The sequence below is a fragment of the Bombina bombina genome, chromosome 5 (assembly GCF_027579735.1).
Source record: "Bombina bombina isolate aBomBom1 chromosome 5, aBomBom1.pri, whole genome shotgun sequence".
Lineage (NCBI taxonomy): Eukaryota > Metazoa > Chordata > Amphibia > Anura > Bombinatoridae > Bombina > Bombina bombina.
The window spans coordinates 550,535,809-550,547,801 of NC_069503.1; the positions used below are offsets into that span (position 1 = coordinate 550,535,809).

Here is an 11,993-nt window from a genome sequence, read left to right on the forward strand (position 1 = left end):
TCTCTTGCTATCTTTATTTGAAAAAGAAAGCATCTAAGCTTTTTTTTTTGTTCAGAACTATGGACAGCACTTTTTTATTGGTGGATGAATTTATCCACCAATCAGCAAGAACAACCCAGGTTGTTCACCAAAAATGGGCTGGCATCTAAACTATAATAGGAGTAAATTAAAAAGTTGCTTAAAATTTCATGCTCTATTTGAATCACAAAAGAAAAATTTTGTATTCAGTGTCCCTTTAAGTTTAAGCAAATTTAAAATAACATATTTATGTGGATGTGTAGCACCTGCATAATATACCCTTTCTTCATTCCATTTATTATGTTATAGCTCATCTTAAAAGCTTTTAAAATTCTTAAAGGAACCATGTAATAAATGGCATGATCTGAATTCACATATGGTCTGGAAGGGGTATATATATATACATATATATATGGTATATGTATTCTACAAGAACTCAGCTGAATGGTAAAGAAGGGGTTAACTCCTCATTCAGATACTAGGTCACTATGGAATGTAGAAAGATCACATTACCAGACCCCCATCTGAGAAGGATGACCAGCTGGCTTAAGATCCTTTGTCTAAGGCTAATGCCATTCCCTACCCCCAAAGCACATGCAGGATGAAACCATATACTCTTAAAATTACAATGAGGGCTTGCTTATGAGTGACATCATCATTGTGGGAGGGATGAAAAACTTACAATAAAAGTAGCAGGAATACTGGAGTTCACCCTCTCTCTTTCACTCTTTTTCAATTGGAATGGTGACCACAGCTAACATCAGAAGTAAGTGATCCTTACAGACACATAATTTCAGCACACCATACTTTCACATAGATTGGGCAAATGTATTAGTGTAATATTGATGTATAGTTCACTGCTGAGTATTTATAAGTGATTTGCATATGTGTAATTTATATTTAATCTGCATATTGTAATAATGTTTAATTAGCCTCATTGTAATAAAAGTTTTGTTACTGCTGGAATAAGACTTTGTGAGTTTATGACCTTACAAGTAGTTTAAGCTAGTGATTGTGTGTTAATATTATATAGTGGGTATAATAATTCATAAGGGATTATTAAATGTAATATTAGCCTTTCACTAAAGTGTATAGCAAATAGATACTAAGATTTATAGAGTCTTAGGGACCATTTAAATGCAGTTATTTCATTGGCGAGCCAGCGAATTTTCTTACCAACTACACTTGTTTTAAGGGGGGACTAATCCAGGTTCTTTTTATAATACAAGTGTGATTTTTGGACGAAAATTGAACCTAGTTTTTGCTATACTGTTTTTGAGTTGAGCGTTTCAGCAGTAAAGTCTTTGGCCAAGACTACAGATCCAGAGAGGCATTACCTAAGGATCAGTTGAACCAGACGCAGAGAAAATCATATCGCGCAGGACGTGAATCTGATTTGCTGGCAGTCTGAAGACACTTTAAAGTGTGAGTATGGAATTAATTGTTAAATATGCAGAATGTAGCACATTTGAGCCTGTTGTTGATGAAAATACTGACATAGTTAAAAGACTGAAAGATGTGTGGTTGCAATGTGAGAATGAGAATAAGCTTATTGATAAAAAAAGGTTTTGTTTAACAAAAGAAAAATCCAAATTACAGAATTGCATGAAACTGTTGTTAGCTATCAAAGACCAAATGAATAGAGCAATCTTTGAACATTCTCCCCCAATAGCCATGTTAACAGAGATCAATTGTAACACATTAGATGAGAATTGCCCCACATGTGGGGTAAATGCAGAATATATTAATACTTTAGAAGAAAATTATGACGCAAGAGGCCAACTTATTGCTTCATTGAGACAGGGACTTGCAAACTTAACCCCTGTTGCAGTATTAAATGAGGACAATGCATGTGTGTCGCAGGAAGATGGGGCACATGTTGATGGGGGAAGGGTGCAAAGCCCACATGTTGATGGGGGGAGGGTGCCTATTCCACACAGTGAGGAAAGATTGAATCACACACAAAATACAGAGAGCACACACATTCCAATACTAACCCCACAGATAACTAGGCCAAGAACATTAAACACAGAACATCAAACAGATACTTTATCACTAACACCCAGTGTAAGATCCAGGGGAAGAAATTTAACTCAATCGCAAAATTTACTTTTTTCTACCACCTCTGCTGAAACATCATCCCTGGTATCAACTACCCTTATAAAACAAGATAGAGATAAAGTAATGAGACAACTGGTAAAGTTAAAACCTCTCTTTCCAGTGTATGATGTTAAAGCAGATGTTTTCACTAACATGTCAAATTTTGAGTCTGCAGTAAAACAATACATGCTGTCACATAAGGAAGCATGCTTTTTGTTAAAAATGTGGCTTCCAGGCAGCATTGCAGCTAGATTACAATCACCAGTTGCAGGCCCAGTTAATTTGAACACAGATTGGTTTAAGGAGGATAAATGGGGTTCAGATGGGGACAGATTAAAAGCTGTTTGTAAACTAGTGACAGGGAGTAGAGATTTGGACAGTCACTCTCTTGCAGAAATGCAAGTAGCATTAAATGATGACCCATGGGTATTTGCAGCTAAATTTGAACAATTATATAGACTGACACACAGAATTTCACCAGAACAAACACCTCATGATATGTTGCAGTATTTAATTAAAAAATTCACATATTTGGAACCTAGCATACAAATGATGGCTGAGGAAAAGAATACACTAGAGGGTGTGTTATCTATTATAGGTAAGGCTAGGCAGAACATTTTAAAGAAAAAGAACACAGGGCAACACAGAATTGCTGTGGTAACCACTAATGAAGGGAAACAAAAATATTCAGAGGGTCCCTTCAAAGGTACTTGCCATTACTGCAATAAATATGGGCACAGACGAGTAGATTGCAGATTCTTAAAGAGAATTCAGAAGGAAACTGAGGGAGGGCAGGAAAGATTACATCCCTCTGCACCTCCAAAAGAAAGCTATGCACATAATTGGGTAGGGAAAAATAACAAGATTAAGCCCCCAGATAAAACAGGACAGGAATACACCGCAAAGCTTAGGCCTGGTACTAATCTGTATGGCCCAGCGCATGAGGCTTTGAGAGTGATGACTGTGGGGGGAGGGGAAGTGGGATATCATGAAAAGAATTATGAAAATAATTCTCCTCTGATATCCTGCTCTGACTGACTACCTCAGGCCCTGGATGACATGGTCCCTATATGTAACACCTTTAGGGATCATTCTGGACGTCCCTGTGTCTATGGTGTGATTGAGGGCCATCGCACAAAACTCCTCATAGACACAGGAGCTTCAGTAACTTTGACAGACTTACCATTAAGTCCCCCACAAGGGACAAGACAGACATTTCTTGTGGGACTTGGGGGATCCCAGTCCCAAGCATCCCTTATCCCAAATGTGACTATGACACTAGGTAATCAGTGGACTAAGGAAATTCCCATTTGGCAGAGCAAAAACACAGAGGGTACAATACTTGGTGCTGATATAATGAGATCAGAAGGGATGATAGTGGACCTATGTAACAATGTTTTGTGGAGGGATACTAGAGGGAGAAAACCTGTAATATTAGATGACTCTTACATCAGTCCCATAGCATCCATTGCATCAATTCCTTCAGAAAGGGTGTGGCCGGATACTGAAAGTCACCCTGATTTGAAGAGATTGGTCATGGATTTCCCTGACATATGGGCTCAACATAAGAATGATTGTGGCATATTAAAAGGCATTGAAATCAATATTGTAGGCCCTGACCCCCCTCCACAAAGACAGTATCGTTTTCCAGCAGAAGCTATTGAACCTGTGAGGCAAATTATTAGTCAGCTTGAAAGCCAAGGGATAATTAGGAAATGTTCCTCCTCTAATAATTCTCCTTTGTGGCCAGTAAGGAAAGCAAATAATACTTGGAGGTTAACTGCTGATTTTCGTATGGTGAATAAAGTTACCCCACCTGTTACAAATCTAGTTGCTTCTACTCCTGAAGTGGTATCCAAACTGAGTGCCACATGTAGGTGGTATTCTGTTCTGGATATAAGTAATGGTTTTTGGAGTGTCAGACTAGCCCCAGAGTGCCAATATAAGTTTGCTTTCTGCTTTGATAACATGCAATTTTGTTTCAATTCGCTTCCTCAGGGCTTCCACAGCTCGCCTACATACTTTCACCAAGCATTAGCAGAGGTATTAAAAACATTCTCAGTCCCAGAAAGTATCATACAGTATGTAGATGATATTTTGTTACAAACAGAGACAGTAGAGGAACATTTAGAGCGGCTGAATGAACTGTTTGGCTTGATTGCTGAATCTGGCCTCAAGTTAAACACTTCGAAAGTACAATTAATGAGACAAAAGGTGACATTTTTGGGAGTATCAATACAAAGGGGTACAAGATGCCCTACTAGAGAACGAGTTACAGCCATACTTCAGGTGCCCAGACCTTTGCATAGGCAGTCCTTAAGACAATTCTTAGGCTTGGTAAATTTTTCTCGTGATTTCATTGAAGGGTTTGCTGAAAAAGCAAAACCTCTCTATGATCTTTTGAAAGGGGAGGATGTTGGGAAAATTCCTTGGAATACAGAACATGAGGAAGCATTTAAAGTGTTAAAGGAAGGTTTAGCATCAGCCCCTGCCCTTGCCACAGTGGAGAGGGAGGCCCCTTTTGCTTTACAAACATACACATCTGACACTTCAATTTCCACAGTCCTACTGCAGGAGAAGGCTGAAAAATGGAGGCCTGTTGGCTATTTTTCCAGGCTTCTTACTCCAGTAGAGAAAGGTTATGACGCATGTATCAAGGCTTTGTTAGGGGTGCATTGGTCAGTTCAGGCTACTGAGCATATAGTGGGATTTGGGAAGTTCATCCTCCAAACACCACATACCCCTATAAAGCTGTTATTGGAGAAATCATTAAGTGGGGTTTCAACACAAAGAGTGACTAGGTGGTTAATAGATTTGCAACATCGTGACATCACTGTACAACACAATGCAAAATACACATTACCCCAACTAATGCACACTCAGGGTGAACCCCATGACTGCACAGAGACATTCACACACAGGGAAACGCCTCATAAATTGTTCAGGGACAAAACTTCTCCCCAGGATTTACAAATTTATGTAGATGGCTCAAGATTTTGGCAGGATGGTCAATTTAATACTGGTTTTGCTATTTGGGTCCCCTCGCAACAATTAGCTCTTAAATTTATGTTACCAAGATCATTCTCAGCACAGAGAGCAGAATTAGAAGCCATTTCTATGGCTTGCCACAGGTTTGACACACAAGACATTTGTATATACAGTGACAGTGCCTATGTGACCAGATCACTGACAGAGTACTTACCAATTTGGAATCTAAGAGGAATGGTAGACTCAGCAGGCAAACCATTGTCACATGTTCAAGCCCTTAAGAAATTGGTAGATTGGGGAACACAGCACCCATTGCAGTCAGCTATTGTTAAAGTTAAGGCACACACACATTTCACAGATGCACATTCACAAGGGAATGCACATGTGGACATGTTAGCCAAACAGGCAGCTGTAGATGGGGAACCATGGCAATCAGATGAGAATGACAGTGAGACACAGGAAGCATGGAGAGAGCATGTTACATCTAAAGATACAATGGTACACATAGCAAAGATTACAATGGTAGATTCAGAGGTACCTGATTTGAAAACAGAACAAGCTAAAGATCCTAACCTTTTCCCTCTGTTACAGGAACAGCAAACACTCCCAAATGGTTATTCAATTTGTAATGGGTTAATATGTTACTCTAATCCCATTGATCCACAGGCTAAATTGGTTTTTGTGGTCCCGAGTCATTTGCAGGGACCTATAACACAGCAAACACATTCTTTTCTTGGGCATATTGGGCAAAGTGCATTAGAGTACCATTTAAGGCAAAAATTTCATTGGCCAGATTTAGCAGAAACCTGTTTAAAATGTGTACAAGAATGTTTAATTTGTGCTCAAATTAATCCACGCCCTAAAGGTCAGAGACCCATTCTCCAGAGAATACCAGTAGCAGATGGCCCCTGGAAAGCTATCCAAATTGATTTTATAGGCCCACTTCCACTATCAAAGGGGGGTCTCAGGTATGCCCTAGTAATTGTAGATATTTTTTCAAAATGGGTTGAGGCTATTCCACTTCGTTGTGATACTGCACAGGCTACTGCCAGAGCACTGTGGGAACATGTTTTCTCAAGATGGGGGTTTCCAACACTCATTGAATCAGACAGGGGTACACATTTTACAGGTCAGGTAATGCAAAATCTCTGTGCCCTACTGGGAATACAGACAAGATTTCATGTACCATATCATCCACAATCCTCTGGTATAGTTGAGCGCATGAATCGCACATTAAAAACAAAATTGTCAAAAATGCTTTCCCAGTATGGTAAATCATGGGTCACACATCTTCCAGCAGTTCTAATGGCTATTAGAGCTACACCATCAAATGCTACCAAGTGTTCTCCCTATGAGCTCATGACAGGGAGAAAGATGGCATTAGGCCACCCAGGTGAACCACAATTGTCTACTCCCTTGAGAGAATCTGTGTCTAGAGATCAATATCTCTCCCAAATTCAGGAGCAGTTGAGCTCACTGCTAATTTTTGCTGCCTCTAATATGGCCCCAACAGATTGTAAATTTTCATCTACACCTCAAACACCTCTGTTTGAGAAGGGGGGATTGATCATGATTAAAAATTTTCGCAAAAATTCTCCCTGGGATGCAAATTGGGAAGGACCTTATAGAATTTTGGACAAATTGGGTAATACTGTAATTAAAATAGAAAGATCAACCCCTGGGAAAACCAGAAGGCAGCCTGGTTACAAATGGGTCCATGTTGACCAATGTAAATTGTATAGAGGGACAGCTGTCCCAGATGTAGATATTTCTGCTAAGAACTGATATTCTCTTAATCTTTTTTTGACAGATTTCATTATGTGGAGCCTGAGAGGAATGATCGCCACAAACCTATTTGTATTTGTGTGGGTGTTATTGCAAAAACTTCCAATCTGTGACTGTAATGAACTTTCAATCACAAACCTCACAAGGAGTCGTAGATGGAGCTCAAGCAGCATCATCAGAGGATGGACAGGCTTATGGAGCTCTCAAGACCTTCACAAAGATTGTTTGGGAAAATTGACTTTTAATGTGGGTGGGAAAATTGAAATATTTGCAGAAAAACATCAAGACAATTTAATTGGTTTTTGGAGGGTCAATCAGGGTAATAAAGTTGAATGGGAATGTAAGTGGGTGGCTTGGGGAAAATGGACTGTAGGTCTGGTGGGAGAAGGTGTTTCTGTGTCTACAACATTTACAAATCCTATTCACACTATAAATGGCGATAACTATAATATAACCAAGGTTATATTTGAACAACAAATTGGAGAAGGGATTAATTGGAGGGTTACAGCTGCCAACTTTGGTGGAGGGATTGAAGTATACTTAAAAATAGACCAAATAAAGGAAACAACCACATTTACGCCTTTGATCTATTCTACTTTAATCACTACACCAAAGATGAAACATTATGACAATACTCCAATGTGTAAGGGGAAAAGTGTTGTTTCTAGTGGTCCATTTCAAACAAGTACAATCAAGCCAACTCCAGTATTGAGGGATGCCACATTCCAATTTATCACGTGGAAGATTAAAATAATAGATTGGCTAGTTTCCACACATTACCAAAATTGTTCCAGAATTACTGCCACTATGGAAAAAGCATTAGTTAAGTGGGCAGAAGGTACTAGGAGAAGGACTAGGAGGGATATCATGGATACAGTTTTGGGAGGTGTGGGAACAGGGCTAGGTGTGGTAAATTCCATTGACATATCCAGCTTAACAGCAACCTTACAGTCTCAGGGGATGTTAAATGCAAAAGGGATTCATACGCAACAAATGATAAACACTCTGGTAGAGACACTGACACAGACAGTCATTCAGGTTCAGGGTCCTGCCATTCAACATACAGAGGAAATACTGATAGGAGTAATTAGCAGGTTAAGGGAAGTATCCTGGGATTTTGTGTGTATTTCCATGCAAACAGAATTATCAACTGACTTTAAATTAATAGCACAGGCTATGGAAAATAACCATACACCTTTGGGAGGGTGGGAGCAGTCTGTTGTTAACAGTTTTGCATCAAAACACAGAGAATTATGGTTAAACAGTTGGTTGGGATGCAGGGAAAATATATGCAGGGCTACTTCACTTGTGCCCACTAGTGGTACCTATCAGAATGTTTATCATTTGTTTTCACTAGAAACACCTGTCACAGAATCTCATGTTTTGCATCATGAGTTAGAGTTCCCAAATTTTATATGGAATGGTTCCCATATGGAACAGGTAGATATGTCTGGCTGCATAAGGTTTCCTTCTAAAATTTTATGTCTACCCAACCAGGCAAGAATAATTTTTGATTCCTGCTGGCATAATCACTCATATTGCAATGGTTTTGTGGAGAAAGTTAATCCCCAAGATATGATTTTTCCCTTAGGACAAGGAAAGGTGTGTTTTGTTGCATTGAAGCCTAAAGATGAAGTGCATGTATGGTTTGACAGGTGTAATTCAAGGGAACAAATCACACCAGGGATTTATTGTATTACTGGGTACCCTGTGAGGATAAGTTCACTACAGTTTAACTTCACTGTCCCACAGTTACTCACATATAACGCTACCTTGGGGGCTCCACTCATAACCCCAATATTAGTAGATGATGCACCTTGGCAAAAATGGGTAACCTTATTGCAAAAAGACTCTGTGTTACTAGAACATCTTAAAAATTTTGGGGAACGTGTTCATGTAAATTTCTACCATCAGGAACAAGAACTACAAAGGATTGAACATACTTTTACGGAGATGTCAAGTGCAACCTGGTGGCAGAAATTAGCAAATTCCTTTTCGAAACAGTCATCATGGGGTTCTGCATTGGGAAATCTGTTTATACATCCATTTATAATCATATTATTTATTTCTATATTATGTATAATTATTCAAATTTGTATGTGTTGTTATTTAAAATCATTAATTGCACGTGTATATCACTTATATTATGGTATGCGAATGGAAGCGTCTTTAGTACACTAATATAGCCATCACACATAGGTGGGGTTAGGAATCTTCCATCAGATTCACTCATATAAAACAACCATTGGAATGGAAGGGTATGGTAACCTCCATTGCCAAAAGGGGGGAATGTAATAATGGCATGATCTGAATTCACATATGGTCTGGAAGGGGTATATATATATACATATATATATGGTATATGTATTCTACAAGAACTCAGCTGAATGGTAAAGAAGGGGTTAACTCCTCATTCAGATACTAGGTCACTATGGAATGTAGAAAGATCACATTACCAGACCCCCATCTGAGAAGGATGACCAGCTGGCTTAAGATCCTTTGTCTAAGGCTAATGCCATTCCCTACCCCCAAAGCACATGCAGGATGAAACCATATACTCTTAAAATTACAATGAGGGCTTGCTTATGAGTGACATCATCATTGTGGGAGGGATGAAAAACTTACAATAAAAGTAGCAGGAATACTGGAGTTCACCCTCTCTCTTTCACTCTTTTTCAATTGGAATGGTGACCACAGCTAACATCAGAAGTAAGTGATCCTTACAGACACATAATTTCAGCACACCATACTTTCACATAGATTGGGCAAATGTATTAGTGTAATATTGATGTATAGTTCACTGCTGAGTATTTATAAGTGATTTGCATATGTGTAATTTATATTTAATCTGCATATTGTAATAATGTTTAATTAGCCTCATTGTAATAAAAGTTTTGTTACTGCTGGAATAAGACTTTGTGAGTTTATGACCTTACAAGTAGTTTAAGCTAGTGATTGTGTGTTAATATTATATAGTGGGTATAATAATTCATAAGGGATTATTAAATGTAATATTAGCCTTTCACTAAAGTGTATAGCAAATAGATACTAAGATTTATAGAGTCTTAGGGACCATTTAAATGCAGTTATTTCAAACCATGAAACCTGTTCACTAATAGTAATCATTTTATAGGTCATTTCAAAGTCAAGAGTAGTTTCCCAGAATCTTTCTAAACTTTTCTCATTTAAATTTAAGCGATGAAATGTGAATTCTTTAGCTAATAATCTTTAAGAGTAAGAGCATTATTGTAGTGCATAGCAATTATTATAATATACTACCCACTGGAAATTTAATTTGAAAATGTAGACATCACATTATTAATGTCAGATAATTTTATTGTGTGTATATTACATATAATAAAAGGTGATAGAATTTAAAAGCATAGTTACAAATTCTCATCTATTGCAAAGACAGTCTGAAAAATAATAACAGAAGATATCTGGTCTTGTATTTTTGAATTTTGAATAATATAGCCAACATAACAGAAACCCCTATTGGAATTTTGATACAATTTAAGCTATAATTGACCCCACAACACACAGATCTGTGCACAGAATATTAAATCATTTTCTTTTCTAGATTTTAAATTTGTTCACATAAATTATACCCTAATTAAAAATTACATATTTTATGTGCCTCAAAAATAAGGTCAGTAAAAATGTAACATTGGGAAGAGAAATTATGCCTACATTAATGTCTATTACAGAGATTTATAAGTGTTAATTAATCTGCTGATGCTCTCAATGCTGCACACTGTGTATTTTCTTCCATGAATGCTTATTTGTGCTAATGCAGCTAATTTCCAGTAATAAGGTATCTTGAGAAATATCTTATAATATGGTGATATACATTAACCCAGGATATTTTGAACTTTACCCACACCTTTCCAAGTGGCTATTACCTAGAAATAATTGTGAATGAGAAATTGGTACTACACATTCAAGTTATAAATAGCTTTCCATTCCAGCTGCAGCTATTAGATACATTTATTTAAATGTTAAAAGGAACAATCCACACTTAAAATCAAGTGAAAGGCTCATTGACATCTACAAATGAAACACAGAAAATAGGATATGCGTGTGATACATATTTTTGATCAATTATTGTATTACAGGGACAACAGAAAAGCCATATATGGATGAACAGTAATTAAACACATTGAAAATAAATATGCCATCAAAAACATTACTTAACGGGACAGTAAATACTAGTTATGCGCATTTGTGCACTTCTCAACAAATCAAGAAGAAGGCGATTGCAAGTTGTGTTTAGCTCTTTTTGATCTAGACTTATTCTTGTGAAAGAATAAATCTGGCACCGAAAAGTCCCAATTGCCGCGAGCAGCCACCTTCTTCCTGATTCGTTACAGCATGAAGAGCACCAATGCACATACTTAATAAGCACCTCGCTATTAAAACAATTGCTGTCTTTCAATAGATTAGTGTAATAAAACAGCAGCTCTCATCAATCTTCCAGGTACAAAAGTTTATTTAATAACCACAGGTAACATACAAGCAACAATGTTTCAAGCTAAAAGCCCTTAGTCATGTCACACTGAAATGGTCAACCACCATTTTAAAGCAACACTAGCTCCACCCCTAATACAAACATTAACTCTTTCCATTCTTACACCATTAATAAAACAATTACTGGTCACAAAATTCAACACACTATTCTCAAACCTTATTATATACAGAATTACAGCATATTATTTAGATAAATACTGACATGTTAAAATCCTTATTCAATCCTATAGGTAAGCTTGTGCAAAAATGTTTATGAATATGCTGGAAGAATAACCTGTGTATGAGAATGCTCTCTTTATTCTGTATGGTGCCACTTGGTGGTGCTATATAGATGACATATTCAGCATTTGTTTGGGCGATATTGTTGCTTGTATGTATATTACCTGGGGTTATTGAATAAACTTTTGTACCTGGAAGATTGGTGAGAACTGCTGCTTCATTGGACTATACACTACTGTGGATGGAGATTGTGCAGGATCCCATGCAGATTTGCACCACCTGATTCACATTGTGCTGGATCTTCTTTGAACTTGTTTTAATCGATTAGATCAGTTGAGTCTGATTGTTATTAGAAC

At 37.6% G+C, this 11,993-nt stretch overlaps 1 protein-coding gene across 1 annotated transcript; it reads left to right on the forward strand.

The window, feature by feature from the left end:
• The first annotated feature begins 377 nt into the window (after positions 1–377).
• On the forward strand, positions 378–9,803 carry LOC128660573 (uncharacterized). The gene is made up of 2 exons (XM_053714503.1): positions 378–1,443; positions 6,917–9,803. Exon 2 carries the CDS (start codon positions 6,925–6,927, stop codon positions 9,070–9,072), a length of 2,148 nt encoding a protein of 715 aa, XP_053570478.1. The 5' UTR covers positions 378–1,443; positions 6,917–6,924; the 3' UTR covers positions 9,073–9,803.
• Positions 9,804–11,993: the final 2,190 nt, after the last annotated feature.